At 39.1% G+C, this 23,334-nt stretch overlaps 8 protein-coding genes across 21 annotated transcripts in view; all 8 read left to right on the plus strand.

Moving 5' to 3' along the window:
- Positions 1-1,293, plus strand: part of LOC149610427 (uncharacterized) — a 176,916-nt gene extending 175,623 nt beyond the window's left edge. For all 6 annotated transcript variants that reach the window (XM_089858796.1, XM_089858798.1, XM_089858799.1 and 3 more), the window contains one exon: positions 265-1,293. In XM_089858796.1, the coding sequence (XP_089714922.1) occupies positions 265-1,095 (831 nt within the window). In that variant the 3' untranslated portion in view covers positions 1,096-1,293. The remainder of the gene's footprint in view (positions 1-264) is intronic.
- A 146-nt stretch (positions 1,294-1,439) lies between these two features.
- LOC149610432 (uncharacterized) lies at positions 1,440-4,549 on the plus strand. 3 transcript variants are annotated; one of them, XM_089858788.1, is made up of 3 exons: positions 1,440-2,281; positions 2,365-2,653; positions 2,751-4,549. In XM_089858788.1, the coding sequence occupies exon 3, from the start codon at positions 2,753-2,755 to the stop codon at positions 4,409-4,411; it is 1,659 nt and encodes a 552-aa protein (XP_089714914.1). In that variant the 5' UTR covers positions 1,440-2,281; positions 2,365-2,653; positions 2,751-2,752; the 3' UTR covers positions 4,412-4,549. The 3 variants fall into 3 exon arrangements, with proteins under 3 accessions (XP_089714914.1, XP_089714913.1, XP_089714915.1); XM_089858787.1 differs by having other exon boundaries at positions 2,365-4,549; XM_089858789.1 differs by having other exon boundaries at positions 2,369-4,549.
- Positions 4,550-4,698: 149 nt separating this feature from the next.
- Positions 4,699-6,848, plus strand: LOC149610433 (uncharacterized). Its single transcript, XM_089858783.1, has one exon. The coding sequence runs from the start codon at positions 4,908-4,910 to the stop codon at positions 6,648-6,650; it is 1,743 nt and encodes a 580-aa protein (XP_089714909.1). The 5' UTR covers positions 4,699-4,907; the 3' UTR covers positions 6,651-6,848.
- A 146-nt stretch (positions 6,849-6,994) lies between these two features.
- LOC149610434 (uncharacterized) lies at positions 6,995-10,354 on the plus strand. Of its 3 annotated transcripts, XM_089858782.1 has the most exons (3): positions 6,995-7,836; positions 7,920-8,206; positions 8,304-10,354. In XM_089858782.1, exon 3 carries the CDS (start codon positions 8,306-8,308, stop codon positions 10,214-10,216), a length of 1,911 nt encoding a protein of 636 aa, XP_089714908.1. In that variant the 5' UTR covers positions 6,995-7,836; positions 7,920-8,206; positions 8,304-8,305; the 3' UTR covers positions 10,217-10,354. The 3 variants fall into 3 exon arrangements, with proteins under 3 accessions (XP_089714908.1, XP_089714905.1, XP_089714907.1); XM_089858779.1 differs by having other exon boundaries at positions 7,920-10,354; XM_089858781.1 differs by having other exon boundaries at positions 7,924-10,354.
- Positions 10,355-10,503: 149 nt separating this feature from the next.
- Positions 10,504-18,458, plus strand: LOC149610435 (uncharacterized). Its single transcript, XM_089858775.1, has 2 exons — positions 10,504-11,940; positions 16,618-18,458. The coding sequence occupies exons 1-2, from the start codon at positions 10,713-10,715 to the stop codon at positions 18,258-18,260; spliced, it is 2,871 nt and encodes a 956-aa protein (XP_089714901.1). The 5' UTR covers positions 10,504-10,712; the 3' UTR covers positions 18,261-18,458.
- Positions 12,453-16,159, plus strand: LOC149610436 (uncharacterized). 3 transcript variants are annotated; one of them, XM_089858778.1, is made up of 3 exons: positions 12,453-13,641; positions 13,725-14,011; positions 14,109-16,159. In XM_089858778.1, the coding sequence occupies exon 3, from the start codon at positions 14,111-14,113 to the stop codon at positions 16,019-16,021; it is 1,911 nt and encodes a 636-aa protein (XP_089714904.1). In that variant the 5' UTR covers positions 12,453-13,641; positions 13,725-14,011; positions 14,109-14,110; the 3' UTR covers positions 16,022-16,159. The 3 variants fall into 3 exon arrangements, with proteins under 3 accessions (XP_089714904.1, XP_089714902.1, XP_089714903.1); XM_089858776.1 differs by having other exon boundaries at positions 13,725-16,159; XM_089858777.1 differs by having other exon boundaries at positions 13,729-16,159.
- Positions 18,459-18,602: 144 nt separating the features above from the next.
- On the plus strand, positions 18,603-20,667 carry LOC149610437 (uncharacterized). Of its 3 annotated transcripts, none has more exons than XM_089858791.1 (2): positions 18,603-19,743; positions 19,828-20,667. In XM_089858791.1, the coding sequence occupies exons 1-2, from the start codon at positions 19,042-19,044 to the stop codon at positions 20,527-20,529; spliced, it is 1,404 nt and encodes a 467-aa protein (XP_089714917.1). In that variant the 5' UTR covers positions 18,603-19,041; the 3' UTR covers positions 20,530-20,667. The 3 variants fall into 3 exon arrangements, with proteins under 3 accessions (XP_089714917.1, XP_089714919.1, XP_089714918.1); XM_089858793.1 differs by having other exon boundaries at positions 18,603-19,107; positions 19,191-20,667; XM_089858792.1 differs by having other exon boundaries at positions 18,603-19,107; positions 19,205-20,667.
- Positions 20,668-20,808: 141 nt separating this feature from the next.
- On the plus strand, positions 20,809-22,016 carry LOC149610438 (uncharacterized). Its single transcript, XM_089858803.1, has one exon. It carries the CDS (start codon positions 21,401-21,403, stop codon positions 21,995-21,997), a length of 597 nt encoding a protein of 198 aa, XP_089714929.1. The 5' UTR covers positions 20,809-21,400; the 3' UTR covers positions 21,998-22,016.
- The last annotated feature ends 1,318 nt before the right edge of the window (positions 22,017-23,334 follow it).

Consider the following 23,334-nt stretch of genomic DNA (forward strand, 5'->3'; position numbering starts at 1 on the left):
ACACGACATAAAGTCAAACACTCTTCCGTTCGTCCATTTAAATGTCAAGTGTGTCAGATGGCCTTCAAACACAAAAGTGATTTGACACAACATAAAGTCAAACACACTTCCATTCGTCCGTTTAAATGCCAAGTGTGTAAGGTGGCCTTCAAAAACAAAGGTGCTTTGACACAACATAAAGTCAAACACTCCTCCATTCGTCCGTTTAAATGTCAAGTGTGTCTGATGGCCTTCAAACGCAAAGAAACTTTAACACGACACGAGGGCAAACACTCTTCCATTCGTCCGTTTAAATGCCAAGTGTGTCAGGTGGCCTTTAAACGCAAAGAAGCTTTGACACAACATAAAGTCAAACACTCTTCCGTTCGTCCATTTAAATGTGAAGTGTGTCAGATGACCTTCAAACGCAAAACCGATTTGGAGGAGCATAATGTCGTACATTTGTCGAAGCGTCCTTTCAAATGCAACGTGTGCGGCTCTCGTTTCAAATCAAAGCACCGCTTGCATACGCACAACAAATTGCACACTTCCGAAAAGAATTTCAAGTGTTCCGAATGCGATAAAGCATATAAAACATCGAGTATGTTAAACCGTCACAAATTGGTTCATTCTTTGGACCGACCCTTCAAATGCAACGTATGCGGCTCTCGTTATAAATCAAAGGGTCCCTTGTTTTTTCACATGAGATTGCACACGTCCGGAAAGAATTTCAAATGTCCCGAATGCGATGAAGTCTTTAAAACATTGACTTTGTTGAAGAGTCACAAATTGGTTCATTCTTTGGATCGACCATTTAAATGTGAAGTTTGCAAAAGTGGTTTCAAAAGTAAAGTCTCACTGCGTAGTCATGAGTGTTCTGAGATGGCTGGAATATCTTTTGAAAAAGACGAAAAATATATTTGCCACGAATGCAAAACCGTGTTTTTCACCAAAGATTCATTGGTTAAACACAACGGAAAACGATGTTCATTCAAAAAATTTAAATTGCGAGCTTCGCGTGTTGTATTGAAAAGTTTAACTGCAGAGCAACTCGCAGAATTTGGCGTTTTTTCATATCCTCGTTTAAGAATCCAAATCAAAGAGGAACATGAATAAACGCGTAATGAAACAATTACAGTTAAAAACTTCGCCATCTTTATACTCTCAGTTTCAGTAGACGTGCATATATTTTTAGACATAATGTGGAAAGAATTATTCTAACGCTATAATGTTCAAAATATAGAACAATCAAAACTAATTACACCAACAAATATTGGATTTTATCTATTAAAAATCAAAAGTTTCATTTTAAAATGGCTTTCTTTATTTCATTCTCAGATTCACTAGGCCGTTTAAAAACCGCGTGGTGAATATTCATGCAAAGCTCTCGGCACTCTCAATGAGTCACGTGATTTTAATAATCTAGAAAGAGAAAATAGTACCGGAGTAGAAGATAGAATCATGGAAGAAGGGTGTGGAAGGCAGGCTGGGAAATAGCACACTTCCTCTGGTCCAAAACCAGTTTATTAATTGCTTGGACTAGTTTTTTAATTCAAGAAGTGGGGGTTACTGGTCCTCGGGACCAGTTTATTAATTGCAAATCTATTGGAGAGCAAAGGCTGGGACCAGTCCGGAGACCAGTAAATTATTTCAGACACTAGGGGGTCACTGGTCCAAAGGACTAGTTTAAAAAATATCCTTATTTCCCAGCCTGGTGGAAGGGTCCTATAGTGTTAAAGAGAGCGCGTTGAAAAATCGTAACTTCCCTCTTTTCATCCCCTCCTTCCCGAGTTTATCACCAACGTTGAAAGCTTCTGCGCAGTAGTAGAGGCGGTAGAGAGCGGATCTAAACAGTGTATCCCTCTCTCTGTGCGCGCAAGGAGGTGGCTTGCGCGCCAATATTGCGCAAAGCAGTAATCGAGTTACAGCTAGTGCCGAGAGGAGAGGAGAGTTTTCCCACGTGACCCTACATTTCGCGTGGCCGTCTGCCTATTCACCTCACCATTCCATTACACCCTTCTTCTTCCATGATAGAATCTTCCATTCTAGTTTCTGCTCCAAGGTTTCACTTCTCCGAACTATAGCCCACTCGATTACTATAGCGCGAGCAGGCGAGCTTGCGTCCGTGAGCGTGGATCTAGTGGGCTATATCCGAAGTCGGGAGCCTGGCGATTTAGCAGACGTTATTTGTACTGTCACCGTTGGAGTTGTTGGCAGTCCATTGCACGTGTCACGCGAATTACCGTTATGAATGTGTGAAATATGAATTTTAAAAGAGTGTGTCAAGTATCAAGTTAGTAGAGTAAGGGGAATGGTTTTCTTTAAACCAACAAAGATAACAGTGACAAGTTGATTTCAAAGTAAACTAATTCGAAATCCCGATAGGAAGGAATGCTACCTTGAAACCGATGATGAAATTTTTCTCATTGCCCGTCAATACATACTGATAAAACTGATGTACCCCCCCCCCCCCCGATGCGCTAGCTTCTGTCATGCCTCTACAGGACGGTAACGTAAACTGCCAGCGTCAATTCAGTCGAATCTCCTGTTTGCTCCATTTTTGAGGAAAATATATTGTTATACCGGAGACCAGAATTATACTTATGATAATTCAAAATTTTCTGGTGAAAATTAACTAAAGAAAATTTATCGTCACAAATCTAAAGATCTGAAAGTAGCCACATCAATTTTGACTTCATCATCACACAATTTAACAATTGTACACCCATATACCCTTTATAACCATAAGCACTTAAGAGTCTTTCTTTTAGAAATGGCAAATAATTCAAGAAACGAACAGCGCAAAATGTTTCCTTCAGTGAAGTTCATAAAAACTGAGTTGCCAGACTCAGGTCAGGTGACACCTTCAAACTATGAGGTGAAATGGCCAATCATAATTAAGGAGGAAGATGATGAGCCTAGCACTGCTACGGAAACAGTTCCTGTCCATGCGCCAACGGAAAACACTGGAAAAGGTCAAGGAAAAAAGAGAACTGATGGGGAGACTGAGAAAGGTTGCACCAGGAAAGAAAAGCCTAATAGACGTCAAAAAAGTAAAGGTCCAGTTGGTAGTAAATCTGCTTTAGCGAGTGGCACACTAATGGACCAAGCCGAGAAGCCTTTTAAATGTGACACCTGCGGGAAGTCATTTAATGCAAGATCGCTATTAGATTACCATAAGATTACACACTCGTCGGATCGTCCATTTAAGTGTCAAGTGTGTCAGCTGGCCTTCAAACACAAACAACATTTGACACAACATAAAGTCAAACACTCTTCCATTCGTCCGTTTAAATGCCAAGTGTGTAAGGTGGCCTTCAAAAACAAAGGTGCTTTGACACAACATAAAGTCAAACACACTTCCATTCGACCGTTTAAATGCCAAGTGTGTCAGGTGGCCTTCAAACACAAAAGTTCTTTGACACGACACGAGGTCAAACACTCTTCCGTTCGTCCATTTAAATGTCAAGTGTGTCTGATGGCCTTCAAACGCAAAGAAGCTTTAACACGACACGAGGTCAAACACTCTTCCATTCGTCCGTTTAAATGCCAAGTGTGTCAGGAGGCCTTCAAACTCAAAGAAACTTTGACACAACACGAGGTCAAACACTCTTCCGTTCGTCCGTTTAAATGCCAAGTGTGTCAGATGGCCTTCAAACAGAAACGTGCTTTGACGCGACACGAGGTCAAACACTCTTCCGTTCTTCCATTTAAATGTCAAGTGTGTCTGATGGCCTTCAAACGCAAAGAAGCTTTAACACGACACGAGGTCAAACACTCTTCCATTCGTCCGTTTAAATGCCAAGTGTGTCAGGAGGCCTTCAAACGCAAAGAAACTTTGACACAACACGAGGTCAAACACTCTTCCATTCGTCCATTTAAATGTGAAGTGTGTCAGATGACCTTCAAACGCAAAACCGATTTGGAGGAGCATAAAGTCGTACATTTGTCGAAGCGTGCTTTCAAATGCAACGTGTGCGGCTTTCGTTTCAAATCAAAGCATCGCTTGAATCTTCACAAGAAATTGCACACTTCCGAGAAGAATCTCAATTGTTCCGAATGCGATAAAGCATTTAAAACCTTGAGTATGCTAAAGAATCATAAATGTGTTGATTCTATGGACCGACCCTATAAATGCGACATTTGCAAAAGTGGTTTCAAAAGTAAAGTCTCACTACGTAGTCACGAGTGTTCTGAGATTGCTGGAATACCTTTAGAAGAAGACGAAAAATACATTTGCCACGAATGCAAAACCGTGTTTTTCACCAAAGATTCGTTGGTCAAACACAACGGAAAAAGATGTTCCTTCAAAAAATTTAAATTGCGAGCTTCGCGTGTTGTATTGAAAAGGTTAACTGCAGAGCAACTTGCAAACTTTGGCGTTTTTTCATATCCTCGTATGAGAATCCAAATCAAAGAGGAACCTGAATAAACGCATGATCAAACAATAACATTTTGGAACTTCGTCTTGACATATTACTTAACTTCCCATTTAATTTACCCTAATTAGATATTAATGTACTAAATGATAATATGCTTTGGCTCATTAAAGATCGTTGAATAGCGTCAATAGGATTTTTCATTTTTCTAAATCCTTCTAATTTAGAGAAAAGGTTAATTTTAAGGTTAACCTGTAAAACTAGTAAATTTATTTTGAATTATTGAAATTCGATTGCTGTAGTCTTCGTGTAAATAAAAACCACCAAAACTGAAACAAACAATCCACATTTGAGGAAAATTATAAACTATACTGATTTTTAGGTCTTGAAAGTCCACTGACCATCCATGAAAGGTTTTTTTGTTTAACTTCCGCTTCTCAGCGCAATCGACTTTACAACTTCGTCCTCTTTATACTTTCAGTTTCAGTAGACGTGCATTTTTTAGACATAATATGAAACGAATTGTTCCAACGCTATAATGTTAAAAATATGGACCAATCAAAACTAATTATACCTACAAATCTTGGATTTTGTCTATTAAAATCAAACGTTTTAACTCAAAATGACTTTTTCTTCATTTCATTTTCAGATTCAGTAAGACGAAAAATGTTTACTCCAGTGAAATTCATAAAAACTGAGGGGCCCGACTCGGATCAGGTTTCATCTTCAAACTATCTAGTGAAATGGCCAATCATCATTAAGGAGGAAGATGATGAGCCTAGCACTGCTACGGAAACAGTTCCAGTCCATGCGCCTACAGAAAACACTGGAAAAGGTCTTGGAAAGAAGATCACTGACGGGGAAACTGAGAAAGGTTGCACCAGGAAAGAAAAGCCTAATAGACGTCAAAAAAGTAAAGGTTCAGTTGGTAGTAAATCTGCTTTAGCGAGTGACACACTAATGGACCAAGCCGAGAAGCCTTTTAAATGTGACACCTGCGAGAAGTCATTTAATGCAAGATCGGGATTAAGTTACCATAAGATTACACACTCGTCGGACCGTCCATTTAAATGTCAAGTCTGTCAGATGGCCTTCAAACACAAACGACATTTGACACAACATAAAGTCAAACACTCTTCCATTCGTCCGTTTAAATGCCAAGTGTGTCAGATGGCCTTCAAACACAAAAGTGCTTTGACACGACATAAAGTCAAACACTCTTCCGTTCGTCCATTTAAATGTCAAGTGTGTCAGATGGCCTTCAAACACAAAAGTGATTTGACACAACATAAAGTCAAACACACTTCCATTCGTCCGTTTAAATGCCAAGTGTGTAAGGTGGCCTTCAAAAACAAAGGTGCTTTGACACAACATAAAGTCAAACACTCTTCCATTCGTCCGTTTAAATGTCAAGTGTGTCTGATGGCCTTCAAACGCAAAGAAACTTTAACACGACACGAGGGCAAACACTCTTCCATTCGTCCGTTTAAATGCCAAGTGTGTCAGGTGGCCTTTAAACGCAAAGAAGCTTTGACACAACATAAAATCAAACACTCTTCCGTTCGTCCATTTAAATGTGAAGTGTGTCAGATGACCTTCAAACGCAAAACCGATTTGGAGGAGCATAATGTCGTACATTTGTCGAAGCGTCCTTTCAAATGCAACGTGTGCGGCTCTCGTTTCAAATCAAAGCACCGCTTGCATACGCACAACAAATTGCACACTTCCGAAAAGAATTTCAAGTGTTCCGAATGCGATAAAGCATATAAAACATCGAGTATGTTAAACCGTCACAAATTGGTTCATTCTTTGGACCGACCCTTCAAATGCAACGTATGCGGCTCTCGTTATAAATCAAAGGGTCCCTTGTTTTTTCACATGAGATTGCACACGTCCGGAAAGAATTTCAAATGTCCCGAATGCGATGAAGTCTTTAAAACATTGACTTTGTTGAAGAGTCACAAATTGGTTCATTCTTTGGATCGACCATTTAAATGTGAAGTTTGCAAAAGTGGTTTCAAAAGTAAAGTCTCACTGCGTAGTCATGAGTGTTCTGAGATGGCTGGAATATCTTTTGAAAAAGACGAAAAATATATTTGCCACGAATGCAAAACCGTGTTTTTCACCAAAGATTCATTGGTTAAACACAACGGAAAACGATGTTCATTCAAAAAATTTAAATTGCGAGCTTCGCGTGTTGTATTGAAAAGGTTAACTGCAGAGCAACTCGCAGAATTTGGCGTTTTTTCATATCCTCGTTTAAGAATCCAAATCAAAGAGGAACATGAATAAACGCGTAATGAAACAATTACAGTTAAAAACTTCGCCATCTTTATACTCTCAGTTTCAGTAGACGTGCATATATTTTTAGACATAATGTGGAAAGAATTATTCTAACGCTATAATGTTCAAAATATAGAACAATCAAAACTAATTACACCAACAAATATTGGATTTTATCTATTAAAAATCAAAAGTTTCATTTTAAAATGGCTTTCTTTATTTCATTCTCAGATTCACTAGGCCGTTTAAAAACCGCGTGGTGAATATTCATGCAAAGCTCTCGGCACTCTCAATGAGTCACGTGATTTTAATAATCTAGAAAGAGAAAATAGTACCGGAGTAGAAGATAGAATCATGGAAGAAGGGTGTGGAAGGCAGGCTGGGAAATAGCACACTTCCTCTGGTCCAAAACCAGTTTATTAATTGCTTGGACTAGTTTTTTAATTCAAGAAGTGGGGGTTACTGGTCCTCGGGACCAGTTTATTAATTGCAAATCTATTGGAGAGCAAAGGCTGGGACCAGTCCGGAGACCAGTAAATTATTTCAGACACTAGGGGGTCACTGGTCCAAAGGACTAGTTTAAAAAATATCCTTATTTCCCAGCCTGGTGGAAGGGTCCTATAGTGTTAAAGAGAGCGCGTTGAAAAATCGTAACTTCCCTCTTTTCATCCCCTCCTTCCCGAGTTTATCACCAACGTTGAAAGCTTCTGCGCAGTAGTAGAGGCGGTAGAGAGCGGATCTAAACAGTGTATCCCTCTCTCTGTGCGCGCAAGGAGGTGGCTTGCGCGCCAATATTGCGCAAAGCAGTAATCGAGTTACAGCTAGTGCCGAGAGGAGAGGAGAGTTTTCCCACGTGACCCTACATTTCGCGTGGCCGTCTGCCTATTCACCTCACCATTCCATTACACCCTTCTTCTTCCATGATAGAATCTTCCATTCTAGTTTCTGCTCCAAGGTTTCACTTCTCCGAACTATAGCCCACTCGATTACTATAGCGCGAGCAGGCGAGCTTGCGTCCGTGAGCGTGGATCTAGTGGGCTATATCCGAAGTCGGGAGCCTGGCGATTTAGCAGACGTTATTTGTACTGTCACCGTTGGAGTTGTTGGCAGTCCATTGCACGTGTCACGCGAATTACCGTTATGAATGTGTGAAATATGAATTTTAAAAGAGTGTGTCAAGTATCAAGTTAGTAGAGTAAGGGGAATGGTTTTCTTTAAACCAACAAAGATAACAGTGACAAGTTGATTTCAAAGTAAACTAATTCGAAATCCCGATAGGAAGGAATGCTACCTTGAAACCGATGATGAAATTTTTCTCATTGCCCGTCAATACATACTGATAAAACTGATGTACCCCCCCCCCCCGATGCGCTAGCTTCTGTCATGCCTCTACAGGACGGTAACGTAAACTGCCAGCGTCAATTCAGTCGAATCTCCTGTTTGCTCCATTTTTGAGGAAAATATATTGTTATACCGGAGACCAGAATTATACTTATGATAATTCAAAATTTTCTGGTGAAAATTAACTAAAGAAAATTTATCGTCACAAATCTAAAGATCTGAAAGTAGCCACATCAATTTTGACTTCATCATCACACAATTTAACAATTGTACACCCATATACCCTTTATAACCATAAGCACTTAAGAGTCTTTCTTTTAGAAATGGCAAATAATTCAAGAAACGAACAGCGCAAAATGTTTCCTTCAGTGAAGTTCATAAAAACTGAGTTGCCAGACTCAGGTCAGGTGACACCTTCAAACTATGAGGTGAAATGGCCAATCATCATTAAGGAGGAAGATGATGAGCCTAGCACTGCTACGGAAACAGTTCCTGTCCATGCGCCAACGGAAAACACTGGAAAAGGTCAAGGAAAAAAGAGAACTGATGGGGAGACTGAGAAAGGTTGCACCAGGAAAGAAAAGCCTAATAGACGTCAAAAAAGTAAAGGTCCAGTTGGTAGTAAATCTGCTTTAGCGAGTGGCACACTAATGGACCAAGCCGAGAAGCCTTTTAAATGTGACACCTGCGGGAAGTCATTTAATGCAAGATCGCTATTAGATTACCATAAGATTACACACTCGTCGGATCGTCCATTTAAGTGTCAAGTGTGTCAGCTGGCCTTCAAACACAAACAACATTTGACACAACATAAAGTCAAACACTCTTCCATTCGTCCGTTTAAATGCCAAGTGTGTAAGGTGGCCTTCAAAAACAAAGGTGCTTTGACACAACATAAAGTCAAACACACTTCCATTCGACCGTTTAAATGCCAAGTGTGTCAGGTGGCCTTCAAACACAAAAGTTCTTTGACACGACACGAGGTCAAACACTCTTCCGTTCGTCCATTTAAATGTCAAGTGTGTCTGATGGCCTTCAAACGCAAAGAAGCTTTAACACGACACGAGGTCAAACACTCTTCCATTCGTCCGTTTAAATGCCAAGTGTGTCAGGAGGCCTTCAAACTCAAAGAAACTTTGACACAACACGAGGTCAAACACTCTTCCGTTCGTCCGTTTAAATGCCAAGTGTGTCAGGTGGCCTTCAAACACAAAAGTGCTTTGACACGACACGAGGTCAAACACTCTTCCGTTCGTCCATTTAAATGTCAAGTGTGTCTGATGGCCTTCAAACGCAAAGAAGCTTTAACACGACACGAGGTCAAACACTCTTCCATTCGTCCGTTTAAATGCCAAGTGTGTCAGGAGGCCTTCAAACTCAAAGAAACTTTGACACAACACGAGGTCAAACACTCTTCCGTTCGTCCGTTTAAATGCCAAGTGTGTCAGATGGCCTTCAAACAGAAACGTGCTTTGACGCGACACGAGGTCAAACACTCTTCCGTTCTTCCATTTAAATGTCAAGTGTGTCTGATGGCCTTCAAACGCAAAGAAGCTTTAACACGACACGAGGTCAAACACTCTTCCATTCGTCCGTTTAAATGCCAAGTGTGTCAGGAGGCCTTCAAACGCAAAGAAACTTTGACACAACACGAGGTCAAACACTCTTCCATTCGTCCATTTAAATGTGAAGTGTGTCAGATGACCTTCAAACGCAAAACCGATTTGGAGGAGCATAAAGTCGTACATTTGTCGAAGCGTGCTTTCAAATGCAACGTGTGCGGCTTTCGTTTCAAATCAAAGCATCGCTTGAATCTTCACAAGAAATTGCACACTTCCGAGAAGAATCTCAATTGTTCCGAATGCGATAAAGCATTTAAAACCTTGAGTATGCTAAAGAATCATAAATGTGTTGATTCTATGGACCGACCCTATAAATGCGACATTTGCAAAAGTGGTTTCAAAAGTAAAGTCTCACTACGTAGTCACGAGTGTTCTGAGATTGCTGGAATACCTTTAGAAGAAGACGAAAAATACATTTGCCACGAATGCAAAACCGTGTTTTTCACCAAAGATTCGTTGGTCAAACACAACGGAAAAAGATGTTCCTTCAAAAAATTTAAATTGCGAGCTTCGCGTGTTGTATTGAAAAGGTTAACTGCAGAGCAACTTGCAAACTTTGGCGTTTTTTCATATCCTCGTATGAGAATCCAAATCAAAGAGGAACCTGAATAAACGCATGATCAAACAATAACATTTTGGAACTTCGTCTTGACATATTACTTAACTTCCCATTTAATTTACCCTAATTAGATATTAATGTACTAAATGATAATATGCTTTGGCTCATTAAAGATCGTTGAATAGCGTCAATAGGATTTTTCATTTTTCTAAATCCTTCTAATTTAGAGAAAAGGTTAATTTTAAGGTTAACCTGTAAAACTAGTAAATTTATTTTGAATTATTGAAATTCGATTGCTGTAGTCTTCGTGTAAATAAAAACCACCAAAACTGAAACAAACAATCCACATTTGAGGAAAATTATAAACTATACTGATTTTTAGGTCTTGAAAGTCCACTGACCATCCATGAAAGGTTTTTTTGTTTAACTTCCGCTTCTCAGCGCAATCGACTTTACAACTTCGTCCTCTTTATACTTTCAGTTTCAGTAGACGTGCATTTTTTAGACATAATATGAAACGAATTGTTCCAACGCTATAATGTTAAAAATATGGACCAATCAAAACTAATTATACCTACAAATCTTGGATTTTGTCTATTAAAATCAAACGTTTTAACTCAAAATGACTTTTTCTTCATTTCATTTTCAGATTCAGTAAGACGAAAAATGTTTACTCCAGTGAAATTCATAAAAACTGAGGGGCCCGACTCGGATCAGGTTTCATCTTCAAACTATCTAGTGAAATGGCCAATCATCATTAAGGAGGAAGATGATGAGCCTAGCACTGCTACGGAAACAGTTCCAGTCCATGCGCCTACAGAAAACACTGGAAAAGGTCTTGGAAAGAAGATCACTGACGGGGAAACTGAGAAAGGTTGCACCAGGAAAGAAAAGCCTAATAGACGTCAAAAAAGTAAAGGTTCAGTTGGTAGTAAATCTGCTTTAGCGAGTGACACACTAATGGACCAAGCCGAGAAGCCTTTTAAATGTGACACCTGCGAGAAGTCATTTAATGCAAGATCGGGATTAAGTTACCATAAGATTACACACTCGTCGGACCGTCCATTTAAATGTCAAGTCTGTCAGATGGCCTTCAAACACAAACGACATTTGACACAACATAAAGTCAAACACTCTTCCATTCGTCCGTTTAAATGCCAAGTGTGTCAGATGGCCTTCAAACACAAAAGTGCTTTGACACGACATAAAGTCAAACACTCTTCCGTTCGTCCATTTAAATGTCAAGTGTGTCAGATGGCCTTCAAACACAAAAGTGATTTGACACAACATAAAGTCAAACACACTTCCATTCGTCCGTTTAAATGCCAAGTGTGTAAGGTGGCCTTCAAAAACAAAGGTGCTTTGACACAACATAAAGTCAAACACTCTTCCATTCGTCCGTTTAAATGTCAAGTGTGTCTGATGGCCTTCAAACGCAAAGAAACTTTAACACGACACGAGGGCAAACACTCTTCCATTCGTCCGTTTAAATGCCAAGTGTGTCAGGTGGCCTTTAAACGCAAAGAAGCTTTGACACAACATAAAATCAAACACTCTTCCGTTCGTCCATTTAAATGTGAAGTGTGTCAGATGACCTTCAAACGCAAAACCGATTTGGAGGAGCATAATGTCGTACATTTGTCGAAGCGTCCTTTCAAATGCAACGTGTGCGGCTCTCGTTTCAAATCAAAGCACCGCTTGCATACGCACAACAAATTGCACACTTCCGAAAAGAATTTCAAGTGTTCCGAATGCGATAAAGCATATAAAACATCGAGTATGTTAAACCGTCACAAATTGGTTCATTCTTTGGACCGACCCTTCAAATGCAACGTATGCGGCTCTCGTTATAAATCAAAGGGTCCCTTGTTTTTTCACATGAGATTGCACACGTCCGGAAAGAATTTCAAATGTCCCGAATGCGATGAAGTCTTTAAAACATTGACTTTGTTGAAGAGTCACAAATTGGTTCATTCTTTGGATCGACCATTTAAATGTGAAGTTTGCAAAAGTGGTTTCAAAAGTAAAGTCTCACTGCGTAGTCATGAGTGTTCTGAGATGGCTGGAATATCTTTTGAAAAAGACGAAAAATATATTTGCCACGAATGCAAAACCGTGTTTTTCACCAAAGATTCATTGGTTAAACACAACGGAAAACGATGTTCATTCAAAAAATTTAAATTGCGAGCTTCGCGTGTTGTATTGAAAAGGTTAACTGCAGAGCAACTCGCAGAATTTGGCGTTTTTTCATATCCTCGTTTAAGAATCCAAATCAAAGAGGAACATGAATAAACGCGTAATGAAACAATTACAGTTAAAAACTTCGCCATCTTTATACTCTCAGTTTCAGTAGACGTGCATATATTTTTAGACATAATGTGGAAAGAATTATTCTAACGCTATAATGTTCAAAATATAGAACAATCAAAACTAATTACACCAACAAATATTGGATTTTATCTATTAAAAATCAAAAGTTTCATTTTAAAATGGCTTTCTTTATTTCATTCTCAGATTCACTAGGCCGTTTAAAAACCGCGTGGTGAATATTCATGCAAAGCTCTCGGCACTCTCAATGAGTCACGTGATTTTAATAATCTAGAAAGAGAAAATAGTACCGGAGTAGAAGATAGAATCATGGAAGAAGGGTGTGGAAGGCAGGCTGGGAAATAGCACACTTCCTCTGGTCCAAAACCAGTTTATTAATTGCTTGGACTAGTTTTTTAATTCAAGAAGTGGGGGTTACTGGTCCTCGGGACCAGTTTATTAATTGCAAATCTATTGGAGAGCAAAGGCTGGGACCAGTCCGGAGACCAGTAAATTATTTCAGACACTAGGGGGTCACTGGTCCAAAGGACTAGTTTAAAAAATATCCTTATTTCCCAGCCTGGTGGAAGGGTCCTATAGTGTTAAAGAGAGCGCGTTGAAAAATCGTAACTTCCCTCTTTTCATCCCCTCCTTCCCGAGTTTATCACCAACGTTGAAAGCTTCTGCGCAGTAGTAGAGGCGGTAGAGAGCGGATCTAAACAGTGTATCCCTCTCTCTGTGCGCGCAAGGAGGTGGCTTGCGCGCCAATATTGCGCAAAGCAGTAATCGAGTTACAGCTAGTGCCGAGAGGAGAGGAGAGTTTTCCCACGTGACCCTACATTTCGCGTGGCCGTCTGCCTATTCACCTCACCATTCCATTACACCCTTCTTCTTCCATGATAGAATCTTCCATTCTAGTTTCTGCTCCAAGGTTTCACTTCTCCGAACTATAGCCCACTCGATTACTATAGCGCGAGCAGGCGAGCTTGCGTCCGTGAGCGTGGATCTAGTGGGCTATATCCGAAGTCGGGAGCCTGGCGATTTAGCAGACGTTATTTGTACTGTCACCGTTGGAGTTGTTGGCAGTCCATTGCACGTGTCACGCGAATTACCGTTATGAATGTGTGAAATATGAATTTTAAAAGAGTGTGTCAAGTATCAAGTTAGTAGAGTAAGGGGAATGGTTTTCTTTAAACCAACAAAGATAACAGTGACAAGTTGATTTCAAAGTAAACTAATTCGAAATCCCGATAGGAAGGAATGCTACCTTGAAACCGATGATGAAATTTTTCTCATTGCCCGTCAATACATACTGATAAAACTGATGTACCCCCCCCCCCCGATGCGCTAGCTTCTGTCATGCCTCTACAGGACGGTAACGTAAACTGCCAGCGTCAATTCAGTCGAATCTCCTGTTTGCTCCATTTTTGAGGAAAATATATTGTTATACCGGAGACCAGAATTATACTTATGATAATTCAAAATTTTCTGGTGAAAATTAACTAAAGAAAATTTATCGTCACAAATCTAAAGATCTGAAAGTAGCCACATCAATTTTGACTTCATCATCACACAATTTAACAATTGTACACCCATATACCCTTTATAACCATAAGCACTTAAGAGTCTTTCTTTTAGAAATGGCAAATAATTCAAGAAACGAACAGCGCAAAATGTTTCCTTCAGTGAAGTTCATAAAAACTGAGTTGCCAGACTCAGGTCAGGTGACACCTTCAAACTATGAGGTGAAATGGCCAATCATCATTAAGGAGGAAGATGATGAGCCTAGCACTGCTACGGAAACAGTTCCTGTCCATGCGCCAACGGAAAACACTGGAAAAGGTCAAGGAAAAAAGAGAACTGATGGGGAGACTGAGAAAGGTTGCACCAGGAAAGAAAAGCCTAATAGACGTCAAAAAAGTAAAGGTCCAGTTGGTAGTAAATCTGCTTTAGCGAGTGGCACACTAATGGACCAAGCCGAGAAGCCTTTTAAATGTGACACCTGCGGGAAGTCATTTAATGCAAGATCGCTATTAGATTACCATAAGATTACACACTCGTCGGATCGTCCATTTAAGTGTCAAGTGTGTCAGCTGGCCTTCAAACACAAACAACATTTGACACAACATAAAGTCAAACACTCTTCCATTCGTCCGTTTAAATGCCAAGTGTGTAAGGTGGCCTTCAAAAACAAAGGTGCTTTGACACAACATAAAGTCAAACACACTTCCATTCGACCGTTTAAATGCCAAGTGTGTCAGGTGGCCTTCAAACACAAAAGTTCTTTGACACGACACGAGGTCAAACACTCTTCCGTTCGTCCATTTAAATGTCAAGTGTGTCTGATGGCCTTCAAACGCAAAGAAGCTTTAACACGACACGAGGTCAAACACTCTTCCATTCGTCCGTTTAAATGCCAAGTGTGTCAGGAGGCCTTCAAACTCAAAGAAACTTTGACACAACACGAGGTCAAACACTCTTCCGTTCGTCCGTTTAAATGCCAAGTGTGTCAGGTGGCCTTCAAACACAAAAGTGCTTTGACACGACACGAGGTCAAACACTCTTCCGTTCGTCCATTTAAATGTCAAGTGTGTCTGATGGCCTTCAAACGCAAAGAAGCTTTAACACGACACGAGGTCAAACACTCTTCCATTCGTCCGTTTAAATGCCAAGTGTGTCAGGAGGCCTTCAAACTCAAAGAAACTTTGACACAACACGAGGTCAAACACTCTTCCGTTCGTCCGTTTAAATGCCAAGTGTGTCAGATGGCCTTCAAACAGAAACGTGCTTTGACGCGACACGAGGTCAAACACTCTTCCGTTCTTCCATTTAAATGTCAAGTGTGTCTGATGGCCTTCAAACGCAAAGAAGCTTTAACACGACACGAGGTCAAACACTCTTCCATTCGTCCGTTTAAATGCCAAGTGTGTCAGGAGGCCTTCAAACGCAAAGAAACTTTGACACAACACGAGGTCAAACACTCTTCCATTCGTCCATTTAAATGTGAAGTGTGTCAGATGACCTTCAAACGCAAAACCGATTTGGAGGAGCATAAAGTCGTACATTTGTCGAAGCGTGCTTTCAAATGCAACGTGTGCGGCTTTCGTTTCAAATCAAAGCATCGCTTGAATCTTCACAAGAAATTGCACACTTCCGAGAAGAATCTCAATTGTTCCGAATGCGATAAAGCATTTAAAACCTTGAGTATGCTAAAGAATCATAAATGTGTTGATTCTATGGACCGACCCTATAAATGCGACATTTGCAAAAGTGGTTTCAAAAGTAAAGTCTCACTACGTAGTCACGAGTGTTCTGAGATTGCTGGAATACCTTTAGAAGAAGACGAAAAATACATTTGCCACGAATGCAAAACCGTGTTTTTCACCAAAGATTCGTTGGTCAAACACAACGGAAAAAGATGTTCCTTCAAAAAATTTAAATTGCGAGCTTCGCGTGTTGTATTGAAAAGGTTAACTGCAGAGCAACTTGCAAACTTTGGCGTTTTTTCATATCCTCGTATGAGAATCCAAATCAAAGAGGAACCTGAATAAACGCATGATCAAACAATAACATTTTGGAACTTCGTCTTGACATATTACTTAACTTCCCATTTAATTTACCCTAATTAGATATTAATGTACTAAATGATAATATGCTTTGGCTCATTAAAGATCGTTGAATAGCGTCAATAGGATTTTTCATTTTTCTAAATCCTTCTAATTTAGAGAAAAGGTTAATTTTAAGGTTAACCTGTAAAACTAGTAAATTTATTTTGAATTATTGAAATTCGATTGCTGTAGTCTTCGTGTAAATAAAAACCACCAAAACTGAAACAAACAATCCACATTTGAGGAAAATTATAAACTATACTGATTTTTAGGTCTTGAAAGTCCACTGACCATCCATGAAAGGTTTTTTTGTTTAACTTCCGCTTCTCAGCGCAATCGACTTTACAACTTCGTCCTCTTTATACTTTCAGTTTCAGTAGACGTGCATTTTTTAGACATAATATGAAACGAATTGTTCCAACGCTATAATGTTAAAAATATGGACCAATCAAAACTAATTATACCTACAAATCTTGGATTTTGTCTATTAAAATCAAACGTTTTAACTCAAAATGACTTTTTCTTCATTTCATTTTCAGATTCAGTAAGACGAAAAATGTTTACTCCAGTGAAATTCATAAAAACTGAGGGGCCCGACTCGGATCAGGTTTCATCTTCAAACTATCTAGTGAAATGGCCAATCATCATTAAGGAGGAAGATGATGAGCCTAGCACTGCTACGGAAACAGTTCCAGTCCATGCGCCTACAGAAAACACTGGAAAAGGTCTTGGAAAGAAGATCACTGACGGGGAAACTGAGAAAGGTTGCACCAGGAAAGAAAAGCCTAATAGACGTCAAAAAAGTAAAGGTTCAGTTGGTAGTAAATCTGCTTTAGCGAGTGACACACTAATGGACCAAGCCGAGAAGCCTTTTAAATGTGACACCTGCGAGAAGTCATTTAATGCAAGATCGGGATTAAGTTACCATAAGATTACACACTCGTCGGACCGTCCATTTAAATGTCAAGTCTGTCAGATGGCCTTCAAACACAAACGACATTTGACACAACATAAAGTCAAACACTCTTCCATTCGTCCGTTTAAATGCCAAGTGTGTCAGATGGCCTTCAAACACAAAAGTGCTTTGACACGACATAAAGTCAAACACTCTTCCGTTCGTCCATTTAAATGTCAAGTGTGTCAGATGGCCTTCAAACACAAAAGTGATTTGACACAACATAAAGTCAAACACACTTCCATTCGTCCGTTTAAATGCCAAGTGTGTAAGGTGGCCTTCAAAAACAAAGGTGCTTTGACACAACATAAAGTCAAACACTCTTCCATTCGTCCGTTTAAATGTCAAGTGTGTCTGATGGCCTTCAAACGCAAAGAAACTTTAACACGACACGAGGGCAAACACTCTTCCATTCGTCCGTTTAAATGCCAAGTGTGTCAGGTGGCCTTTAAACGCAAAGAAGCTTTGACACAACATAAAATCAAACACTCTTCCGTTCGTCCATTTAAATGTGAAGTGTGTCAGATGACCTTCAAACGCAAAACCGATTTGGAGGAGCATAATGTCGTACATTTGTCGAAGCGTCCTTTCAAATGCAACGTGTGCGGCTCTCGTTTCAAATCAAAGCACCGCTTGCATACGCACAACAAATTGCACACTTCCGAAAAGAATTTCAAGTGTTCCGAATGCGATAAAGCATATAAAACATCGAGTATGTTAAACCGTCACAAATTGGTTCATTCTTTGGACCGACCCTTCAAATGCAACGTATGCGGCTCTCGTTATAAATCAAAGGGTCCCTTGTTTTTTCACATGAGATTGCACACGTCCGGAAAGAATTTCAAATGTCCCGAATGCGATGAAGTCTTTAAAACATTGACTTTGTTGAAGAGTCACAAATTGGTTCATTCTTTGGATCGACCATTTAAATGTGAAGTTTGCAAAAGTGGTTTCAAAAGTAAAGTCTCACTGCGTAGTCATGAGTGTTCTGAGATGGCTGGAATATCTTTTGAAAAAGACGAAAAATATATTTGCCACGAATGCAAAACCGTGTTTTTCACCAAAGATTCATTGGTTAAACACAACGGAAAACGATGTTCATTCAAAAAATTTAAATTGCGAGCTTCGCGTGTTGTATTGAAAAGGTTAACTGCAGAGCAACTCGCAGAATTTGGCGTTTTTTCATATCCTCGTTTAAGAATCCAAATCAAAGAGGAACATGAATAAACGCGTAATGAAACAATTACAGTTAAAAACTTCGCCATCTTTATACTCTCAGTTTCAGTAGACGTGCATATATTTTTAGACATAATGTGGAAAGAATTATTCTAACGCTATAATGTTCAAAATATAGAACAATCAAAACTAATTACACCAACAAATATTGGATTTTATCTATTAAAAATCAAAAGTTTCATTTTAAAATGGCTTTCTTTATTTCATTCTCAGATTCACTAGGCCGTTTAAAAACCGCGTGGTGAATATTCATGCAAAGCTCTCGGCACTCTCAATGAGTCACGTGATTTTAATAATCTAGAAAGAGAAAATAGTACCGGAGTAGAAGATAGAATCTTCCATTCTAGTTTCTGCTCCAATGTTTCACGGCTTATTATAGTATTCTAATGTCTATGGTCGGGAGCCTGGCGATTTAGCAGACGTTATTTGTACTCTGTCACCGTTGGAGTTGTTGGCGGTCCATTGCACGTATCACGCGAATTGCCGTTATGAATGTGTGAAATATGAATTTTAAAAGAGTGTGTCAAGTGTCAAGTTAGTAGAGTAAGGGGAATGGTTTTCTTTAAACCAACAAAGATAACAGTGACAAGTTGATTTCAAAGTAAACTAATTCGAAATCCCGATAGGAAAAATTGATGCACCCGATGCGCTAGCTTCTGTCATGCCTCTACCGGACGGTAACGTAAACTGCCAGCGTCAATTCAGTCGAATCTCCTCTTTGTTCCATTTTTGAGGAAAATATATTGTTATACCTGAGACCACAATTATACTTATGATAATTCAAGATTTTCTAGTGAAAATTAAGAGAATTTATCGTCACAAATCTAAAGATCTGAAAGTAGCTACATCAATTTTGACTTCATCATCACACAATTTAACAATTGTACACCCATATACCCTTTATAATCATAAGCACTTAAGATTCTTTCTTTTAGAAATGGCACATAATTCAAGAAACGAACAGCGCAAAATGTTTCCTTCAGTGAAGTTCATAAAAACTGAGTTGCCAGACTCGGGTCAGGTGACACCTTCAAACTATGAGGTGAAATGGCCAATCATCATTAAGGAGGAAGATGATGAGCCTAGCACTGCTACGGAAACAGTTCCTGTCCATGCGCCAACGGAAAACACTGGAAAAGGTCAAGGAAAAAAGAGAACTGATGGGGAGACTGAGAAAGGTTGCACCAGGAAAGAAAAGCCTAATAGACGTCAAAAAAGTAAAGGTCCAGTTGGTAGTAAATCTGCTTTAGCGAGTGGCACACTAATGGACCAAGCCGAGAAGCCTTTTAAATGTGACACCTGCGGGAAGTCATTTAATGCAAGATCGCTATTAGATTACCATAAGATTACACACTCGTCGGATCGTCCATTTAAATGTCAAGTGTGTCAGCTGGCCTTCAAACACAAAGGTGCTTTGACACAACATAAAGTCAAACACTCTTCCATTCGTCCGTTTAAATGCCAAGTGTGTCAGGTGGCCTTCAAACACAAAAGTGCTTTGACACGACACGAGGTCAAACACTCTTCCGTTCGTCCATTTAAATGCCAAGTGTGTCAGATGGCCTTCAAACACAAAGGTGCTTTGACACAACATAAAGTCAAACACTCTTCCGTTCGTCCGTTTAAATGCCAAGTGTGTCAGGAGGCCTTCAAACGCAAAGAAACTTTGACACAACACGAGGTCAAACACTCTTCCATTCGTCCATTTAAATGTGAAGTGTGTCAGATGACCTTCAAACGCAAAACCGATTTGGAGGAGCATAAAGTCGTACATTTGTCGAAGCGTGCTTTCAAATGCAACGTGTGCGGCTTTCGTTTCAAATCAAAGCATCGCTTGAATCTTCACAAGAAATTGCACACTTCCGAGAAGAATCTCAATTGTTCCGAATGCGATAAAGTCTTTAAAACCTTGAGTATGCTTAAGAACCATAAATGCGTTGATTCTATGGACCGACCCTATAAATGCGACATTTGCAAAAGTGGTTTCAAAAGTAAAGTCTCACTACGTAGTCACGAATGTTCTGAGATTGCTGGAATATCTTTTGAAGAAGACGAAAAATACATTTGCCACGAATGCAAAACCGTGTTTTTCACCAAAGATTCAATGGTTAAACACAACGGGAAAAGATGTTCCTTCAAAAAATTTAAATTGCGAGCTTCGCGTCTTGTATTGAAAAGGTTAACTGCAGAGCAACTCGCAGAATTTGGCGTTTTTTCATATCCTCGTTTAAGAATCCAAATCAAAGAGGAACCTGAATAAACGCATTATAAAACAATAACATTTTGGAAATTCGTCTTGACATATTACTTAACTTCCCATTTAATTTACCCTAATTAGATATTAATGTACTAAATAATAATATGCTTTGGCTCATTAAAGATCGTTGAATAGCGTCAATAGGATTTTTCATTTTTCTAAATCCTTCTAATTTAGAAAAGGTTAATTTCAAGGTTAACCTGTTAAACTAGTAAATTTATTTTGAATTATTGAAATTCGATTGCCGTAGTCTTTGTGCAAATACAAACCACCAAAACTGAAACAAAAAATCCACATTTGACGAAAATTGCCGTTCGCCCATTAGATTTTAGTAAAGTCTTCAATAAACTATACTGTTTTTTAGTTAAGTCTAGAAGAAAGTCCACTGTCCATCCAGGAAAGTTTTTTTGTTTAACTTCCGCTTCTCAGCGCAATCAACTAAAACTTCGTCCTCTTTGTACTTTCAGTTTCAGTAGACGTGCCTATTTTTAGACATGATATGAAGCGAATTGTTCCAACGCTATAATGTTAAAAATATGGACCAATCAAAACTAATTATACCTACAAATCTTGGATTTTGTCTATTAAAATCAAACGTTTTAACTCAAAATGACTTTTTCTTCATTTCATTTTCAGATTCAGTAAGACGAAAAATGTTTACTCCAGTGAAATTCATAAAAACTGAGGGGCCCGACTCGGGTCAGGTAACACCTTCAAACTATGAGGTGAAATGGCCAATCATCATTAAGGAGGAAGATGATGAGCCTAGCACTGCTATGGAAGCAGTTCCTGGCCATGCGCCTACGGAAGACACTGGAAAAGTTCTAGGAAGTTCAGGGAAACTGAGAAAGGTTGCGCCAGGAAATTGGAAGAAATGCCTAATAGACGTCAAAAAAGTTATGCTCCAGTTGGTAGTAAATCTGCTTTAGCGAGTGACAAACTAATGGACCAAGCCGAGAAGCCTTTCAAATGTGACACCTGCGAGAAGTCATTTAATGCACGATCGCTATTAGATTACCATAAGATTACACACTCTTCCATTCGTCCATTTAAATGCCAAGTGTGTCAGATGACCTTCAAACGCAAACAACATTTGATACGACATGAAGTCAGACACTCTTCCGTTCGTCCATTTAAATGCCAAGTGTGTCAGATGACCTTCAAACGCAAACAACATTTGACACGACATGAAGTCAGACACTCTTCCGTTCGTCCATTTAAATGCCAAGTGTGTCAGATGGCCTTCAAACGCAAAGAAACTTTAGAAGTGCATAATGTCGTACATTTGTCGAAGCGTCCTTTCGAATGCAACGTGTGCGGCTCTCATTACAAGTCAGAACGTCACTTGTATCTTCACAAGAAATTGCACACGTCCGAAAATAATTTCGAATGTTCAGAATGCGATAAAGCCTTATATATATATATTACCAAAACACCCGGGGTCTACGTAGCAAGGCCACTATATTTTTAAATAACGTAATAGAAACAAATTTTGATGTTCTGTGCCTAACCGAAACCTGGTTAAACCACTCTTATAGTAGCTCTGACTACTTCCCTAGAAATTATAATGTTTTCCGTACCGACCGAATTAAACGAAGTCTTGGTGGAGGAACCCTAATAGCCATTAAAGACACCTTTAAAACCATAAGGCGATCAGACTTAGAACACCAACATGAATCTGTTTTTGTTGAAGTGCGCCTAAACAATCGAGAAAATTTACTATTAGGTTGTACTTACTTCCCCCCGGATTCTTCAATATCAGATTACGAAGAATTTAACGATAACATTAAAAATCAATTACTTAGCTTTAAAGGGGATATAATTCTTTTGGGGGATTTCAATCTCCCCGGTGTCAATTGGGACAACTGGAACCTTAACGAATGTGGTTATTATGCAAAACATAAGGCGGAACATATTTTTGAGCTCTCCCACCTAAACAATCTCAAGCAACTAAATTATAAAAGAAATAGCAGTGGAAATATCCTAGACCTCTGTTTAGTTAACAGCGACAAATGCACAATAGAATACCACAATGAAATCCCGTTAGTACCTATTGATAAATATCACCCAGTTTTTACGTTAGAATTCTGCACGAACCAAAAAATTCAATATGAAGAGTGTGTATCTAGTAGATTTATATTCATGAAGGGAGATTATCAGAAACTGTATAAAACAATCAAAGACATCAACTGGTGTCCAGTACACTCATCTAGGGACGTAGAATTTTGCATAAACTATACAACTAAAAATATTCAAGAAGCAATGGAAATCTCTATCCCCCGTAGTAATCCAAATAAACCCAGAAATGTTACAAAAAACAAATATCCACACTGGTATTCCCGTGAGCTCATCAAGGCCTTAAAAAATAAGCGTTACTATCACAGAAAAAATAAGAGAATCGGTAATGAAAATGATAACTTAAAATACATTATAGCTCGCAAAACGGTTAAAAAACTTCTACTACGTGATCAACGAACATACTCAAATGAAATTTGTAATAGTGTTAAAAACGACCCAAAAACATTTTGGCGGTATATAAACAGTAAATCCAAGTCAAAAAAGAAAAGAATCGTGATTAAAAATGGAGATAAACTCCTTACAAATAACGATGAAATTGCAAATGAATTCAAAAAGGTTTTCTCGAATATATCGAAGGATGACTCTATACTTCTACCCTTCACACCTAAAAACAAAATCCAATGTGAATTTTATCAATATATAATATCAGAACAGGAAGTAAAAGATACAATTAAGAAACTCAAACCTAAGCTATCATCTGGAATAGATGGAATTCCAAACTTCGTAGTA

The sequence above is a fragment of the Phalangium opilio genome, unplaced genomic scaffold, assembly GCF_054372755.1.
Source record: "Phalangium opilio isolate 3A_F unplaced genomic scaffold, DU_Popi_V2 ptg000329l_1, whole genome shotgun sequence".
Taxonomy (NCBI): domain Eukaryota; kingdom Metazoa; phylum Arthropoda; class Arachnida; order Opiliones; family Phalangiidae; genus Phalangium; species Phalangium opilio.

Bases quoted from the DNA above. Each gene is read 5' to 3' on its own strand.
- LOC149610432 (XM_089858787.1), top strand. From the start codon at position 2,753: ATGGCAAATAATTCAAGAAACGAACAGCGCAAAATGTTTCCTTCAGTG.
- LOC149610433 (XM_089858783.1), top strand. From the start codon at position 4,908: ATGGACCAATCAAAACTAATTATACCTACAAATCTTGGATTTTGTCTA.
- LOC149610434 (XM_089858779.1), top strand. From the start codon at position 8,306: ATGGCAAATAATTCAAGAAACGAACAGCGCAAAATGTTTCCTTCAGTG.
- LOC149610435 (XM_089858775.1), top strand. From the start codon at position 10,713: ATGGACCAATCAAAACTAATTATACCTACAAATCTTGGATTTTGTCTA. The intron at 11,941-16,617 runs GTATGTTAAACC...TTTCATTTTCAG, and splicing joins TAAAGCATATAAAACATCGA to ATTCAGTAAGACGAAAAATG.
- LOC149610436 (XM_089858776.1), top strand. From the start codon at position 14,111: ATGGCAAATAATTCAAGAAACGAACAGCGCAAAATGTTTCCTTCAGTG.
- LOC149610437 (XM_089858791.1), top strand. From the start codon at position 19,042: ATGATAATTCAAGATTTTCTAGTGAAAATTAAGAGAATTTATCGTCAC. The intron at 19,744-19,827 runs GTGGCCTTCAAA...CAAGTGTGTCAG, and splicing joins TTAAATGCCAAGTGTGTCAG to ATGGCCTTCAAACACAAAGG.
- LOC149610438 (XM_089858803.1), top strand. From the start codon at position 21,401: ATGCCTAATAGACGTCAAAAAAGTTATGCTCCAGTTGGTAGTAAATCT.